Source organism: Chiloscyllium plagiosum, chromosome 10 (genome assembly GCF_004010195.1).
Source record: "Chiloscyllium plagiosum isolate BGI_BamShark_2017 chromosome 10, ASM401019v2, whole genome shotgun sequence".
Taxonomy (NCBI): Eukaryota; Metazoa; Chordata; class Chondrichthyes; order Orectolobiformes; family Hemiscylliidae; genus Chiloscyllium; species Chiloscyllium plagiosum.
In genome coordinates this window covers 49,959,681-49,978,574 of record NC_057719.1, presented here as the reverse complement: position 1 = coordinate 49,978,574, position 18,894 = coordinate 49,959,681, and the positions used below count along the sequence as shown (strand labels likewise).

The 18,894-nt window shown below is 39.4% G+C and overlaps 1 protein-coding gene across 1 annotated transcript in view; it reads left to right on the top strand.

The window, feature by feature from the left end:
- The window catches only part of LOC122553636 (armadillo-like helical domain-containing protein 4), a 109,143-nt gene extending 98,395 nt beyond the window's left edge, over positions 1 to 10,748 (top strand). Inside the window, exon 9 of the mRNA XM_043697748.1 lies at positions 7,445 to 10,748. Within this exon, the coding sequence (XP_043553683.1) occupies positions 7,445 to 7,513 (69 nt within the window). The 3' untranslated portion in view covers positions 7,514 to 10,748. The remainder of the gene's footprint in view (positions 1 to 7,444) is intronic.
- The last annotated feature ends 8,146 nt before the right edge of the window (positions 10,749 to 18,894 follow it).

Genomic DNA, 18,894 nt, shown 5'->3' with positions numbered 1-18,894 from the left:
TCAAAACATTAAAAAAAGCAAGAACATCAGAGGGGTAAAAATGGTGAAAAGGCAAAGTTAATGTCTCTTAAATGAGCATTATGTTTGGAATAAAATGTAGGTATTGATAGCAGAAGTAGGGGTTAATAGGTATGATCTTATAACCATTACGGAGATGTGGTTACAAGGAGATCAAAGCTGGAAACTAAATATTTAGGGTTATGTGACATTTCTTTAGAAAGGAGAATGGGCAGGAAGGGAAGGATATTGGAGTTAGTATGGGATGGAATAAGTGTGATAGGATGAAATTATCCGGGATCTGATGATGTAAACTCCATATAGGTGGAGTTAAGAGTTAATAAGGGGGAAAAGACACCGGTGCTAATAGTCTATAGGCTCTTCAGCAGTAACTGCCCTGTAGGGTAGAGAATAAAGCAGGAGATTATGAAGGCATGTGAAAGAAAGGCAGTACCTTAGTAAAGCAAGGTGGCACAGTGGCTTAGTGGTTACCATAACTGCCTCAGTGTCAGGGAACCAGGTTTGGTTTTACCCTCAGGTGATTGTCTATCTGTGTGAAGTTTGCATATTCACCCTGTGTCTACATGGATTTCCTCCGGGTGCTCCAATTTCCTCCCACAGTCTAAAAGTGTGCAGGTTAGGTGGATTGGTCATGCTAAATTGGCCATAGTTTCCAGGGACATGCAGGCTAGGTGAATTAGCCATGGGAAATAGATGGTTGGTTAGAAGGGGTGGGAGTTGAGATGCTGTTTTGTGGATAGATGTGACTGGACTGCTTTCAAACTGTAGGGATTCTATGATTAATCATGGGTGCCTTTTTATTCTTCATGTAGATTAAGAAAATCAAATTGGCAAAAGTAATAACAAGGAAGAATTTATGAAGTGTATTCAGGACAGTTTCCTGGAACAATATGTTGTGTATTGAACCAGGGATTAGACTGTTTTGGAAATGATAATGAGTTAGGTGTAATAAATGATCCGAGTAAAAGGTTCTTGGGAACAGTGGCTGTAACAAGGTAAAACTTAGCATTTAGTTTGATGAGGAACTTAGGTTGGAAGTAACTGTGCTAAACATAAGGAAGGATTACACAGAGATGTGGGCAGAGTGGACAGGGAAAGGATTAAGTAGTTTTATGACTCACAACAAATATATAACCAAGTGAGACAGAGGGATCCTAGGAAGAAGATAAACTGGCCATGGTTAATCAAAGAAGATAGCATCAAACTTACAGAGAAACAGAGGAGTCCTTTCAACTCCTTCGACCTGCCTGGCCATTCAGTATGATCATGGTGGCCATTGGAGCTCAATACCTTAAACCCACCCTCTTTCTCCCCCTTGATCCATTTTAGCCCTAAAAGCTATGTCTGCCACCTTCTTGAAAATACACAATGTTTTGTCCTCAATCACTCTTCATTTGATGAGTCACTGGACTCAAATTTTAACTGTGCTTTCTTCCCACAGATGCTGTGAGACCTGTTAAGTTTCTCCAGTAATTTCTGTTATTGTTTCAGATTTCCATTATCCATAGTTCTTTGTTTCATTTCTTTTAATTTTAGACTTTGAACATTGTGTACTTTCTGAATTTCCTCAACGTACTTCACCCATCCCCACACCCTAGCCCATGACGTGCTTCTCTACATTATCAGCTTTTTTCTCGGTCGTATCTACCCCTTTTCCTAGCTGACAAAGGGTCGCTGAACTCAAATGTTAACTCTGTTTTCTCTCCATTCCTGTTGCCAGACTTGCTGAGTTTCTCCAGCAATTTTTGTTTGAGATTTTAGCATCTACAGTTCTGTTCTATCTGTTTTTGGGAGGCTAATTACTACTAAAAGAGCAGTTAAACTTCATCAGAAGTACAAGGAAAGAAGTCTGTTTAAAGGGGATCCTATTTTCCAACAACAGTTTTGGAGAAGATGGGATTTGCAGTACTTGTAAAAGAGGGTGTCGTTAAGTATTCAGTCCTTTGAATCAATTTGACTAGAGCTAAGGAACAAAACTGATGCAGTTACATTGCTCAGTGTAGTCTGTGGACCGTCAACTAGTGGAAACAATTCTGCAGGGAAATTACAAAGATATGAAAATATTATTGAGTAGTTATAATGGAGTACTTTAACTACCCAAATATAGTTTGGGACATGTTAATATAAAGTGTGTAGAAGAGCAAATATTCCTAGATTATGTTCAGATAAGTTTTCCACAGCAGTACATAGCCATTTCATCAAAACAGGATGAACTGTTGGATCTAGACTTTGGAATTACCTGGACACTTGGTTGAAGAGGGGGACCATTTAGGAAGCAATGACTATTGCATGGTAAGGTTTTGAATGAATGATTTGAAAAGCATAATAGGCAATTCAGAGTAAGCATCATTAACTATGAGAAAGCTGTTTTCACTGGAGAAAGCATGGAGCTGGACCAGTTAGAGTGGAACAAAAGATTGGCAAGAAAAACTACCATAACAAGGGGCTACCTTCAAAAAGGAAATGGTTTATGCATATTCACAGTATGTTCACTCAAAAAGAAATGGTGAGTGTAATGATAGGATGACAAAGGAGATAGAAATTAAGATGAAGAAAAAAAGTGTGCAGTGGCGTAAAAGGAGCACTGTCAAGGCTGCAGATGATACAAAATTTGGAAACATTATAAAGTGTGAGGAGGACATGTAGAATTTCAAAAGGACCACTTGGTGGTTTGGTGGAGTGGGCAGATTGGTGACTGAGAATTGTGATGTGATTCATTTTGATAGAATGAACATGGGCAATATAAAAGAAGGAGTACAGTTTAGATTAGATTAGATTAGATTACTTACAGTGTGGAAACAGGCCCTTCGGCCCAACAAGTCCACACCGATCCGCAACCCACCCATACCCCTACATTTACCCCTTACCTAACACTACGGGCAATTTAGCATGGCCAATACCTGCACATCTTTGGACTGTGGGAGGAAACCGGAGCACCCGGAGGAAACCCACGCAGACACGGGGAGAACGTGCAAACTCCACACAGTCAGTCGCCCCAGGCGGGAATTGAACCCGGATCTCTGGCACTGTGAGGCAGCAGTGCTAACCACTGTGCCACCGTGCTGCCCTAAAGGGCGGCACGGTGAAAAGTTCTTGAAGGTATGCTGGAGTAGAGGACCTAGGTGTTTATGTGCTTAGATTATTGAAGGTGGCAGGATCAGTGGAGAAAGCAGTAAATAAAACATACAGTATCCTGGGCTTATTAGTAGCAGAATAGAATACAGAAGGATGGAGGAAATGCTGAAAGAAGGCTTAACTCTTGTTAGATCTCAGTGGTGCATTGTGTATAGTTCTAGGTTCCAAACCATAGGATGGATATGAACATATTGGAGAGCGTACAGAAGAGAATTGCAGGAATTGTTCCAGAAATGTGAAACTTCAGTTCAGTGTTGTTTGGAGATGTTGGGATTGTTCTTTAAACAGTCTTTTGTGGAGAGAAGACAGCTCAGAGGAGATTTGGAAGAAGTTCACAAAATTGAGAGGTCTAGATAGAGTAGATAGGAACTGTTCCCACTGGTAAAAGGATTAAAAATGAAAAGACACAGATTTCAAATGACTTACAAACATAGCAAATGTGATGAGAGCAAAGCATTTTCACACAACAATGGGATGGGTCCAGGATACACAGTGGGATAGGTCCTGAAGAAGGGCCTTTGCCCGAAACGTCGATTTTCCTGCTCCTTGGATGCTGCCTGACTTGCTGCCCTTTTCCAGCATCACATTTTTCAACTCTGGTCACCAGCATCTGCGGTCCTCACTTTCTCCTTGCTGTTACTGTATGCCAGTCGTGGAGGGAATGAAAGTTAAAGATGGTGGAAAGGGTATCAATCGAGTTGGTTGCTTTGTTTAGGTTGCCATTGAGCTTTCTGGTTTGTTATTGAAGCTGCTACCATTCAGGCAAATAGAAAGCCTACCATCATACTTCCGACTTGTACCTCACAGATGGTAGGCTTTAGGAGGCTAGGAAGTGAATTACTACAGAAACCCCGTATTCTGATGTTATTGAAGGCATATTAATTAAGTAACTGCTTCAGTAGAGTTTCTTGGCAGTAGTAGTCCCCAGGATGTTGGCAGTTGGGTATTTGGTGATGGAACTACTATTGAATGTCAAGAGGAGCTGGTTAGATTCTCCCTTTTAAGGATGGTCATTGCCTGGCACTTGTGTGGCTTGAATATTATTCATCAGTTTTCAGCCCAAACCTGAATGTTGTTGTCATGCTGCATATAAGCACAGATATCTCAGGATCTGAGGAGTCCTAAATGATGCTGAACTTTGTTCAATCATCAGTGACCATTTTTGACCTTATCATGGAAGGAAGGTCATTGTTGAAGCAGCTGACGATGGTTGGGCCTAGGACATTGCCCTGAGGAACTCCTGCAGAGATGTCCTAGAGACTCCAGTAACCACATCCATTCTTTGTGTTAGATATACTCCAATCAGAGGAGAGAACCCTTCTGCCTCTGGATTCCCACTAATTCCAGGTTTGCTTGAGCTGCTTGATGTCATAGTGGGTCAAATGATGCCTTGATATAAAGAATGATCAGTTCCTCTCAGGAGCTGATCGGCTGTGTTATAATCAAAGCTAAGCATCAGTGAACAGATTATTGGTGAGTAAGTACTGAATGATAGCACTGTTCACAAGACATTCCAGTCCTTTGCTAATGACTATGAGTATATTGGTTGGGGTGTCATAGAGTTATACAGCCAATAGACTGCATTGGATTTTTCTTGCTTTTTGAGGTCATATTTAGGCAAATCTCTACATTGTTGGGTAGGTGCCAGTGCTGCAGCTGTACTGGAACTGTTGGCTTATGCCATGGGTAGATTTAGAGCATGAAACTTTATTTTTACAGTAGAGTCATAGAGCTGTACAGCATGGAAACAGACCCTTCGGTCCAAACCATCCATGCCGACCAGATATCCTAAAGTAATCTAGTCCCATTTGGCCCATATCCCACTAAACCCTTCCTATTCTTATACCCATCCAGTTGCCTTTTAAAAGTTGCAATTATACCAGCCTCCTCCACTTCCACTGGCAGCTCATTCCATACATGCATTATCGTCTGCGTGAAAATATTGTCTCTCAGGTCTCTTTTAAATCTTCCCCCTCTCAGATGCCCTCTAGCTTTGGACTCTCCTACCTTGGGGAAAAGACCTTGGCTATTCACCTTGTCATGATTCTATAAACCTTTATAAGGTTTTCCCTCCCTCTCAGCCTCTGACACTCCAGGGAAAATAGCTCCAGCCTATTCAGCCTCTCCCTACAGCTCAAACCCTCCAACCCTGGCAACATCCTTGTAAATCTTTTCTGAACCCTTCCGAGTTTCACAGCATTTTTCCTATAGCAGGGAGACCAGAACTGAATGCAGTATTCCAAAAGTGGCCTAACCAATGTCCTGTATGGCTGTACCAAGACTTCCCAACTCTTATACTCAATGCACTGACCAATAAAGGCAAGCAAACCAAAGGCCGCCTTCATCCTGTCTACCTGCGACTCCCCTTTCAAGGAGCTATGAACCTGCACCCCAAGGTTTCTTTTTGTTTGGCAACACTCCCCGGGACCTTCCCATCAAATGTATAAGTCCTGTAAGTAATGTTGTCAGCTTTTTCAGCATCCAGTGCCATCAGCCATTTGACATCACCATGCAGCAATTCAAGAAGATGGCTCACCATAGTCTTCTCAAGGGTAATGAGGTATGGGCCACAATTGCTTAGATTCCAGAACCAATTTTTAGAAGATTCTGTGGAATGTCCTGAGGTTATGAAATGTGTCATTCAAAATGTAAGTTTTTATAAAAGGAAGAAGGTAATGTGATGTCAGAGTTCTGTATTAATTTTCATGGTTTCAAATGATTTGCTCTATTTGTTCTTCAAATGTCAAAAAATTGATACATAACTAGTGGCTCTTCGATTAGTTTACTCTGCTGGATTTAATAATTAAGTATGTGAACAGAATTTTAATTTTAATGAACCCAAATTGATTTAAATTGGATTTGTATAATGTGAAGAGTTTTAGTGATAATAAAATGAGAAAATTACTGCTGTCCACTTCATGTACAATTGGGATCTTTTGGACATTATGGGGCATATTTTCCCAATGGTACTGTTAGTGAAGAGACATGTACATTAGCATTGTATAGTGAGAAATTGCTGATCTTTTGCACACAATTCTCTACTTAGTTTTTTTTAAAACAGCCTGTCCAGGCATGTTATGACTCTCGAGTAGGTGGGACTCAAACCAAGTCCTCCTAGCTCAGAGGCGGAGAAACTATCATTGCACCACAGGAGCTCTTCCAGATTTCTATCCATTTACAGTCATCGAGTCATAGAATTGTACAGCAAGGAAACAGACTCTTTGGTCCAACTTGTCCATGCCAATCAGATATCCTAAACTGTCCTAGTCCCATTTTCCAGCATTTGGCCCATATCCCTCTTAAACCCTTCCTATTCATGTATCCGTCCAGATGCCTTTTAAATGTTGTAATTGTACTAGCCTCCATCAACTCCTCTGTCAGCTCATTCCATACACGCGGTACCCTCTGTGTGAATAAGTTGCCCCTTATGCCCCTTTAAAATCTTGCCCCTCTCACTTTAAAGCTGCGGCCTATAATTTTGGACACCCCCACCCTGGAGAAAAGACCTTACCCTAACCATGTCCCTCATGATTTTATAGACCTCTATAAGGCCACCCCTCAGCCTCTGACACTCCACAGAAAATAGCCCCAGCCTACTCAGCCACTCCCTATAGCTCATACTGTCCAACCCTGGCAACATCCTTGTCAGTCTTTTTTGAACTCTTTCAAATTTCACAACATCTTTCCTGTAGCTGGGAGATCAGAATTACATGCGAATTTCAATAGTGGCCTAACCAATGTCCTGTACAGCCACAACATGACCTCCCAATTCCTATACTCAATGCACTGACCAATAAAGACAAACATACCACTATCCTGTCTACCTATGACTCCACTTTCAAGGAACTATGAACCTGCACTCCACAGCTTAGCTAAATTGGAGAACTATTGCCTCGAAAATTCAATCCTCCCACAAGGGCTTCAGTTTTTATCTTGGCTAAATACTTCCGTGCAGAACTGAAAGAGTGCTACATTGTCTTTTGGATACGATTGTTTAGATTTTATGACAATAGTCAAAAAAGAGCTGATGAGTTCCTCTGGATTTTCTGACCATACTGATTCCTCCAGTCAACACCAAAATGGGTTACATGATTACTTAATTGCCATTTATAGGACATCACTATGAGCACATTGGTTGCCAAATTGCCTACACAGAACAATAGATATACTTATTATTGCTAATGTCATGACAGTGTTGTCTCAATTACATGTCCTTATTAAAATGTATTTTTATTATATGCATATGGTAATTACTGTACAATACTACTAATGTCTTTGTTTAAAATTTCAGCCTAAAGATTTCACAAGCATGCAGGACCGGGTGATGCTGTTAGCTGACAGCTCAGAGGATGAGTTTTAAGTACGAATAATGTTTTGATGCAATACAAATGTCTGAAGCTGCACTGGAGTCAGGGGACAAAGGATGTCACTGCTTTTTGCTACATGTTGTTTCTGATGCAAGTGATCTTTCTTTTAATGAGAAGTTATTGAGGTTGCAAATGTTATTTGTGACATAAAGTCTTGTTTGATAGAAATTTACCTCATAGGAGCAACCTCACTTTAATTTCACTAGAAATTCATCCTGACAAATTGGAATGACCAGATGTTATGTGATAATATTGCTATAGCCAACTGTTAATGCTTTTGGAGACAATGCTACTAAGCAATAAGGGTTCCTTAAACAGTCTTTGTCAAGTTGGTAATGAATATGTCACAATTTTAAGCAATGCCTAACAGTCTCATTTTGTTTTATCTATATTGGTATAAAATTCATGAAAGAAGCCACAGATAAAGACTCCACGAACGTGTTGCCAATCATTTATTCAGGGCAACGTCAGATTGTTTGTTTCCTTTTCAGAGTTGAAAACCCTCAGCATTTTAAGAGTGACGAATGAATGGTGTTCATTGCAATATTGGCAGGCATGTTTTCTGAAGAAGAGTTACAAAGTCATGTTATGTTAACTCTTGCTTCTCTCTGCACAAATACTGCCAGATGTCTTGAGTATTTTGCTTTTATTAGGCATGTTTTCTTAAGTAGCCTTTCATCCAACACACATTTCAGGATGAATGTGCAATATGTTTGCCTCTGTCTCACTGTTAAGCTTGTAACTGCTCCCTAACAGCTCACCATGTGTCCTATGATTTCAAAGCTTGGCCATACCAGTATCAGGTCAGTCATTCGTGTGGAAGAACTGAATACCCATGATTCTTCGCATTGTAAAGTTGTATCTTGTCAACAGATGGACATCATGCTGCTCTTTATTTAAAAAAAATAGTTCTTAGAGATATGGATAATATTGAGTTTGATGCTATTGGTACGAGTTATACATACACACCCAAGATACTTTATGCAATCACAATGATAAGTGGAATCCATTTATCATTACTTACCATTTACCAAAACTTTCAGTAAATCTCATGATTTTATTTTAATATAAATGATCCCTGGAACAATTTTCTTTAAACAGTATTAAATACCATATATAATTCATAATTGGACAAACTAATTAGGTGTAACAAAAATAAAACTTCATCTAATTATGATTATAATCTCTGCAAAGAACTTGATATGGTTTAAGTCACATTAGATTCAATGGTGTTCGGACCTTTTCGTGATTTAATTAGAATCACGAAATACAGTACATGTATTGTGAAAAGAAAAAAAGCATTTGGTCTAATAGTCTTACAATAGCAATCCAGATATAAATGCTATTAAAATGTGAAACAAGTTGGCAGAGGGTTAGTGATACTAATTTTAATCCAGACACCAAACTAATCCTCCAGGAACATAGGTTTAAATCCAACCATTGCAGGATGCCCAGTCACTGACCAGTGATTATAGATAGAATTTATGTGGCTGGTCCACTTAAGTGTCTTATCAATGGTGACTGCGAAGATGTTGATTTTGAGGGGTTTACAGATTGTATTGTGTTGAATGGATTGTGTCTTGTTGGATGTTTATTGTCTGGTACTTGTGTGGCACAAATGTTACTTGCCACTAAGTAACCCAAGCCACTAAGTACCCCATCATTGTCCAGATCTTGCTGCATTTGGATACAGACTGATAATTAATGATACTAAGAACTACAACGCACTTTATAGAAGAGAAGGATAATAATAGCAACTTTATATTTGTGTAGTACCTTTCTTACAATTATATAAACCCAGGCACTTCAGACATAAAGTATAAAGAAAATATAAAGTGCAGTTTGTGCAGCAGATTAGAAGCTTGGCTGAAGTGTACTTTTTATTAATGAGTGTCTTAAAGGAAGAAAGAGGTTGAGAGAAAAGTTTATGAAGCTATTTCTAGTGCCTAAGCAGCTGAAGGTAAGAAGGTAAGTGGTGAAACAATTAAAATCAGAGTGCCCAAGAGGTTGGAGTTGAAAGTGCTCTATGGATTGTGGAAACAGTGGAGATTAAAGAGAGGAAAGGATGATACCACGGAGAGATTTGGAAACAAGGATGACAGTTTTAAAACCAAGGCATTGCTTGACTGGGAGCCAGTAGAGGTGAGTGAGCACATGGTTGATGAACAATATTATCTCTAATTTCTGTTTTCCTGAGAACATCAGCTATTTACACTGTTTCTAATCTGATTAATATGAGCAAACATTCACTCCACTTGCATTTTTACTTGCATATTTCATTGTGTTTCAACAAGGTTTATATTAAACATTTCTCTAAATTATCAAATTGGAATGGGATTCTGTTATTGAATTGCTCATGGCAAATGAGAAGTGATGCTATTGGTACTGGTTGCCAGTTTCCTCAGATGCTGTACTCTGTCAATGTAATTTTACAAGCAATGCATCAGTGTGTGTACTTAAAAAGTGTTTTCACTGTTTTTGGTGAAGTTAGGGTGATGGATTGGGAACAACTCCGTTATGGGAAAATGGAAATGAAGGAGTTGAACTTTGCATGGGATCAGTAAGCTTTGCATGGTCAGGAAAGAGAGATCACATTGGTGCACAGGGGAAGAAGTATTTTTTTCCTTTTTTCTGGCTCATAGTTTGAAACATTTTCCATGAGGATATATTGAACCGCAGGACCAGGGCCCAACACAAAATAGTGACGTCACAGGTAAACTGTAAGTTCGTTGGTTTAGTGATAACAATTAATTTAACTATCCATTATAGGTTACTTTCAGATTGAAAGATAATATCAGAAGTATTTACATGCAACAAACTAAAAGAAGAGTATGATTTTTAAAAAGAAACCAAATGAAGAACTCAGTAATTAAAATAGAGATACAGGGCCTGGCAATGTGTTGTAACTGCATGATGTGGGAGCTGGGGGACACAATTGTGGTTCACACTGACCACATCAGTAGTAATGTTGGTTGCTTGAGGAACTCTGGCACAGAGTTGATGAGCTGGAGTCTGAGCTTCGAACACTGACATATCAGATATGAGAAACAATTACTTGGACTCTGTTTCAAGAGACAGTCACACCCCATAGATTAACTACCTCGAATTTATTGTGTGGTCAGGGACAAGAGGATGTGACCACAGGCCAAGCTACATAGAGGGATCCAGGAGGTGATGCTGAATGAGCCTCAGCCCTTGAGCTTATCCAGCAGGTTTGAGATTCTTGTTCCCTGTGTGGATGAGTGCAAGTGCTTTAAGGAGGATGAGCAAACTAACCATAGCACTGTGGTACAGGAAGCCATTCAAGAGGAGAAGAATAGAGAAATGTGGTTGTAATTAGAGATAGTATAGTTAGCGGATTAGACACTGTTATTGTGATCAGCCCAAAGGCTGTATTACCTGCCTCATGCTGGGGTTCACAATAACTCATCTAGACTGCAGAGGAAACTTGTCATGGAAGGGGAAAGATCCAGTAGTCATGTCCATGTAGGTATCGATAATACAAGTAGAAAGAGGTTCTGCTGAGGGATTGTGATCAGCTATGGGCTAAATTAGAAAGCAGAACCAAATCCTCTCAACTGGTAAGTTCAGTTACGTGGAAAGTTATGGAAAACGTTAAAGGGTGGGGTTGGGAAGTGGGGTGCTCAGCAGAGGTTATTTAAATTTCCAGAATGAGTAATGGAACAGAGAGTTTTAAAGGGTTAGAAATCTATCTTCAGACACAGCAGATAAGGGGACAACTGTAGGAAGAGGGTAATCAACATAGGACTGAGGATGTAGTTCTTAAATGCATACATTACATAAAACAAGGTAAATGAGCTTATAGTGCAGATTGAAATTGGCAGGAACCATATTGTAGGTATCATAGAGAGATGTGGCTGCAAGGGGATCAGGGCTGGGGATGAAATATCCAATTGATACACATCCTATCATAAAGACAGGCAGATGGGCAGCGGGTTGGGTTGGGGGGGGGGGGGGGGGAGGGGGGGGGGGAGGTTGGGTGTGGAGTTGCCCTCTTAGTAAGAAGTCACATAGTTGGAAAGTGAAGTTCGGGTGGAGTTCAGGAACTGCAATGGAAAAAAGACCCTGATGGGAGTTGTGTACAGCCCTCCTAGTAATAGCCAGGATGTGCAGAAGAAAGTTGATCAGGAGACAGAAAATGCATGTAAGAAAGGCACTATTACAGTAATCATAGGAGACTTCAATATAGGAGAACTGGGAGAATCAGGTTGTTAGTGGGTCTTAAGAAAAGGAATTCGTGAAATGTTTATGCAGTGAGGTTTTTGGAGCAGTTTATGCTACAGCCCACTAGGGAGCAGCCAGTTCTGGATTCGGTGATGTATAATGAGCCAGACTTGATTTGGAAGCTTAAGTTGAAGGGCCCCCAAAGAGGCAGTGACCACAATATGATAGAATTCACTCTGTAGCTTGAGAGGGGGAAGCTGGAATTACAATTGAGTAAAAATAACTACAGGGGCATAAGAGAAGAGCTGCCCAGAGTTGATTGGAAGAGGGAAATTGTGGAAAGGCAGGAGTTTCTGGGATAATTTGGGACGCACAGCAGAAATCCATCTTAAGGATGAACATACTAAGAGGAGGACAAGGCAAGTATGGCTGATGAGGGGAGTCAGAGACAGAATAAAAATATACAGTATGGTGAAGATTAGTGTGAAGCCTTTAAAACCAGCAGAGGATGACTTAAAAAGCAATAACGGGTAATGACAAAATGAAATATGAGTGTAAACTACTAGTAATATAAAAGAAGATTGCAGAAGTTTTCTTTAAATACCTAAAAAATATGAGAGGCACTGGAAAATGAGGCTGGAGAAGTAGCAATGGGGACCAAAAAAATAGTGGAGGAACTAAATAGCTACTTTGCACCAGTTTTCACAGTGGAAGACACCAGCAGCATACCAGAACTTCAAGAGAGGCAGGCACCAGAGGTGACTGACACCATAGCAGTGGCTATCACTAAAGAGAAGGTGCTGGGGAAGCTGAAAGGTCTGAAGGTGGATAAATTCCTGGGACCAGGTGGACTACATCCCAGAGTTTTGAGGAGAGAGCTTTGTGAAATTGTAGAGGTGTTGATGTTGATCTTTCAGGAATGACCTGGAGTCAGGGAGGGTCCCAGAGAACTGAAAAACTATAACACACTTGTTTAAGAAGTGAGGGAGGCAGAAGACCAGAAACTATAGGCCAGTTAGCCTGATCTCAGTCATTGGTAAGATTTTAGAGTGCATTTTTAAGTTGAGATTTTGGAATAAAGTAGGGCTATGTCAGCACAGCTTTGTCAAGGTGAAGTCATGTCTGACAAATCTGTTACAGTTCTTTGAAGAGTTAACAAACCAATTAGACAAAGGAGAGCCAGTGAACATGATATATTGGGATTGTCATTAGGCCTTTGACAAGGCATCGCACAGGAAACTGCTAAATATGATAAAAGACCATGGTGTTAGGGGCAAGATACTGGCTTAGATAGAAGATTGGCTGACTGGCAGAAAACAGAATAGGGATAAAGGGGTCTTTTTCAGGATTGCAGCCAGTGACTATTGGAGTACCACAGGGGTTGGGAACCACAGCTATTCATGTTGTACATTAACTATTTGGTCAAAGAAACTGAGGGCACTGTTGCTAAGTATGCAGATAATACAAAGATAGGTGGAGTGACAGGTGGTGTTCAGGAGGCAGGGAGGCTGCAGAAGAACTTGGACAGGCTCAGAGAGTGAGCAACAAAGTGTCAGATGGAATACGATATGGGAAGTTGAGATTATGCACTTTGGTAGGGGGAATAGCGGTGTAGACTGTTGAAAGACGTTGAAAATCTGAAGCCCAAAGGGACTTGGGAGTCGACTTCAAGATTCTCTTAAGGTTAACATGCAGGTGAGTTGACAGTTAGAAAGGCAAATGCAATGTGGGCATTCATTTCCAGAGGGCTAGAATACAAGAGCAGAGTATATCGCCTCAGCAATACAAGGTTCCTGTCAGACTGTATTTGGCAGTTTTGGGCCCCATACCTAGGTGCTGGCATTGGAGGGAATCCAGAGAAGGTTCAGAAGAATGAAACTGGGGATGACAGGCTTCTCATGTGAGGAGAAGTTGAGGACTCTGGATCTGTACATGAAGGGGGTTAGAAGTTTGAGGGGGACTCTGATTGAAACTTACAGAATACTGAGAGGCTTGGATAGAGTGGACATGGAGATGTTTCTACTAGCAGGAGAAACTAGGACCTGAGGGCACAGCCTCAGAGTGAAGGTATGACCCTTTAGATCTGAGATGTGGAGCAACTTCTTCAACCAGAGGGTGGTGAATCTGTGGAACTCATTGCTACAGACAACTCTGGAGACCAAGCCTTTGAGTGTCTTTAAGACAGAGCTAGGTAGGTTATTGATTGGTCAGGGGATCAAGGGTTGCAGGGAGAAGGCAGAGAAATGGGGTTGAGAAACATGTTAGCCATGATCAAGTGGTGAATAGCTTAATTCTACTCCTATATCTTATATTCTTGAATCTAAAGATACCCGTAACTGTGATTAATCATTTTTTCTTTATTTGATATTGGATTTCTCATTAGATCCAATGTTTTGTTTTGTTATGACTGCTAAATGGCCTACTGACTTGATAAAGACTGTTGGAAAAAAGAATCAATAGTTATTCGTGATTTATATACAAAATTATTATTTGATAAACTTGTGATTTGATTCAGCATGATGTGGCCTGATTAAAATAAATACCATTGCATTCTATCAGCAAATGAATGAAATGATACTTGCAGCAAATTACAGCATAAGATAGACACTCAGTGCACAGTTGATGTTCTAAATGCTCATGTCCTGCCTTTGCAAATCATTTCATTTCCTGTTAGAACTGATTGCAGAATGATGTTCCTTGTGCATTTAAACTGTTATCATTTTAACTAGAAGATGTTATTGATGTAATTTGTGGAATGTGAATATTTCATTTTATTAAAATCTGATGAAATAAAATCTGTGGGCTCTTTCTTTAGCTTGCAATTGCATTTGGGGCCTCATGAATTTTAATAGAGAAGATCATATTTGTTCATCAATGTCCATAATGTATTGTGTAACCCCATAAAACCTAAATAAATTATTGTTTTACATCAATCATATTAACCCTAATTTATGATTTACAAAGCTGGATTAATTGCCCAACCCTAATTCCCTTAGGACCATTAGAGTCAACTATGTAAGCAAATGTTCAGACCAAACAGCAGCGGTAGATCTCCCTCTTCGAAGGCCATGAGAGAATCAGTTGTATTGTTACAACAAGCATTCAAAATTAGTTTCTTGGTTCCATCTTGAATTGAGTCATACAAACATGCTCCAGGGAATAAAAGCCCCATCCTGTTTAGCCTCTCCCTATAAATCAAATCCTCCAACCCTGGCAACATCCTTGTAAATCTTTTCTGTGAAACTTGAAAGAGTTCAGAAAAGATTTACAAGGATATTGCCAGGGTTGGAGGATTTGAGCTATAGAGAGAGGCTGAACAGGCTGGGGCTTTTTTCCCTGGAGCATCGGAGGCTGAGGGGTGACCTTATAGAGGTTTATAAAATCATGAGGTGCATGGATAGGATAAATAGATAAAGTCTTTTCCCTGGGGTCATGGAGTCCAGATCTAAAGGGCATAGGTTTAGGGTGAGAGGGGAAAGATATAAAAGAGACCTAAGGGGCAACTTTTTCACACAGAGGGTGGTGCGTGTATGGAATGAGCTTCCAGAGGAAATAGTGCAGGCGGGTACAGTTGCAACATTTAAAAGGCATTTGGATGGGTATATGAAGAGGAAGGGTTTGGAGGGATATGGGCCGTGTGCTGGCAGGTGGGACTAGATTGGGTTGGGATATCTGGTTGGCATCGACGGGTTGGACCGAAGGGTCTGTTTCCATGCTCTATGACTCTATTGTAATGAAATTCAACTCTCAAATCTCCAGGCGACTAGCTAATACCATAAGCAATAAGAAGCAATACTCCAACTAAAAATCAGTGTGTGGGGATTATTCTAGGCCAATAGCTCAATGGACATTGTCATATTATTTAGGTGTTGATAGATCTTTATCATTTCAATTAGTTGGTGCTACAGTGAAAAGGAACATCAAGACAAATTAGCTTGGTTGTCTCTGGCACAAGGTAGACATTACTTTCATAGTTGTCATATTTGCCCAAAAGAAATGTCAATCTCTTCCAAATTACATAGTTTCCTATTCTTGAGGACATGAAGAGTTGTATTTAAACATTCAAATTTCTGCTGAACATTGTTTTCAGTGACTATTTTCAGTAACCACTGTAGAAGCAATTGTGAATTGGATCTGAAGTATTGTCAGTTTTTTTTTCAATTTTGATCAAACCACGTGATTTAGATTTCGGTACTTTGGAAAAAGAGCTTAACCTTTGTAGACTGAAGATACTTGCCGAGTGCATTAGCAATGAAATAACATTGAGGGCTTAGTAGAAATCCATTTTCAGCATTGCTGTTAGGTAGGCTACTGAACTGGTGCGAAGAATAACTTCAAATCCAGTTACAACTGCAACAAAAAATTATTTTCTGCACATGGGGAAAAAGTATTATTACCAATATAACACTATTGAAATGCAAGCCTAGTAATACAATGTTGCCTTTATGGTACTTTATAGTTCTTTTCTTTTAAAATCACTATCTTAGTATAATTACTCATATGCACTTTGAGTGCAAAATTAGTATCCTGATGCAATTCAATAATGGTAATAACCTTTTTACTTCACTATTGTTTACCAAAATTGTTTTAATTCAAATTGTATCAGCAATCTAATTTTCAAAGATGGCTAAAGTTATGTTGTTTATTTCTAAGTGTAAATTCAAATTTAAAACCAAGCCTTCTGCTATGCCAGACTGCACTTCTTATTTTTGCTGACATGGTAGTTGCCATTAATAGCTCAGAAGTATGGCATAATATTGTCAAATAATATAATTTTCAATAATCAGCTATGTGAGGCTAAATTAATCCAGTTTTCATGTTTTCAGATTTGGTTATGTCTTTCTTATGCCAATATTTACACCAGTAGGTTCTTTATTAATTTTAGTACTAATGCAAATTGCAATCTGATTTACAGTGTTTTATTTTCATAGGTATATAGAAGCAAAATTATTCGCAAGTAAAGAATAACTGATTAGAAGAAGGTAGTTCTCCAAGTGTAATATAAACGATTTTGAAAAAAACTTGTGCACTTGTAGCACTATTCTTCATAACAATATTTTGTTATCACAATTACCATATTAAACACTATCTAACTACAGATGACTGTATATTGAAATTTATTTTGAATAGTTAGAATGAGATAAAATGCAGAAAAAGCTCTGTATTTCTTCAATCAATTCTCTGTAAAATATATCCAACGCTAGTAAACATGCAACATAGTAAAATTCTTGGTTTATGTATTCGTGGAATTGATCCTAGCATTCTGATTTGAGAATTTTGTTCCAAGGTAAAACATTTTCTACATCCCCAAAGGTAACATATCGCTTAATGAGAACAAGCACTTATTAAATAGAGAGTCACCAGATAGATCTTTTTTCTAACGTTTCATGTTTATCCATAATGAGGGTGTGAAAAACTTGAATGTTAGTGCTAATATTTCTAGTTCGAAAATCACGTTTCTGTATCTTTTTCATCTCCCCTCATGCTGTCTTGGAATTCAGCTTGCCTGTGAGACTCACCTAATTTTCCTTTCATCCTAATCCTATTAAATTTACCCACATGGCCCAACCCACAATGTTAAGATTATTATTTGGGTTTGTAATGTGGCTGACTTATATTTACTGGGAGCTACAGATATTCATACACAAGACTCTCTGTCCTCTGTAGACAGAAATAAACCATGTTTAAGCATTGCATGTTTAAATTAAATAAAAACATGGTGCAAACAGTTTGCTGGTGCATTATCTGTGGCAATGCCTTGACCAATGAGAGTCAGCTTGCCTTTCTTTTTTAATTTAAACAAAATCCTGTGGAATAACTGCTCCTTGATACGTTCTGCATGGCAATGCCACAATGTCAGAATCCACTTGCCAACCAATCAGCATAATTTTCTCATGCAAGGCGAATTGTTCTCTTTGGAATTTGATATTCTTGAGTACAAGATGAAAGTTAAAACAGCTTTTCTTTTGTCAGTGTTCAGTATAAAAATAGCTTTCCTCACAATGCAAGCAAGATGTACTCTCAGATGACATGATGGGGGTTGTGTTTTTTTTCCTGTCATTTCAGTGATCTTGTACAAATTCGTATTTACAATTGACAGTACATAATTAAAAATGTTGACATTGTTGAGTTGGAAGCAGTTCAGAGAAGGTTCTGGCAGTAGGAAACATATTTCCACTGATGGGTGAGTGCCGAACCAGAGGACACAGCTTAAAAATACGGGGTAGACCATTTAGGATAGAGATGAGGAGAAACTTCTTCACCCAGAGAGTGTTGGCTGTGTGGAATGCTCTGCCCCAGAGTGCAGTGGAGGCCCACTCTCTGGATTCATTTAAGGAGGAGTTGGATAGAGCTCTCAAAGATAGTGGTATCAAGGGTTATGGAGATAAGGCAGGAACAGGATACTGATTAGGAATGATCAGCCATGATTATATTGAATGGCGGTGCAGGCTCGAAGGGCTGAATGGCCTACTCCTGCACCTATTGTCTATTGTTTACTCGACCAATACCCCGAATGATTGGATTGTCTTTTGAGGAAAGGCTAGATTGGCCAGGCTTGTATTCTGTGTAGTTTAGAAGAATCAGAGTTCACTTATTTGAAACTTAGAAGATCTTGAGAGGATTTTTCGGGGTGGATGTTGAAAGAATGTTCCCTCTTATGGGAGAATCTAGAGCTGGGGTCATATTTATAAAACAAGGAGTCACCCATTTAAAACAAGTGAGGTTTGTTTTGTTTTTCTCTTCTGTTGAGAGACTTTGGAATTATCTTCCCAAAATACATTGGATTGGATTTGATTATTGTCACGTACCAAGATGCAGTAAAAAGCATTGTTTTGCATACTATCCAGGCAAATCATACCATAAGTACATCAAGGTAATACAACAGAATCAGAATATAGTGTTAACAGCTACAGAGGAGGTGAAAAGAACTTTAATATATGAGTGGTCTATTCAAGTCTGTTCTTGAATATGTTGGCATGTGCTTTCAAACATTTGTATCTTCTGCTTGACAGAAGAGGGTGGAAGGAAGTATAACCTGGGGGGGGGTTTGATTGTGTTGACTGCTTTCCCAAGGCAGTGGGAGTATAGACAGAGCCAATGGATGGAAGGCTTGTTTTCGTGATGGACTGGATTGCATTCATAGCTCTCTGCAATTTCTTGTGGTCTTGGCCAGAGCAATTGCCATACC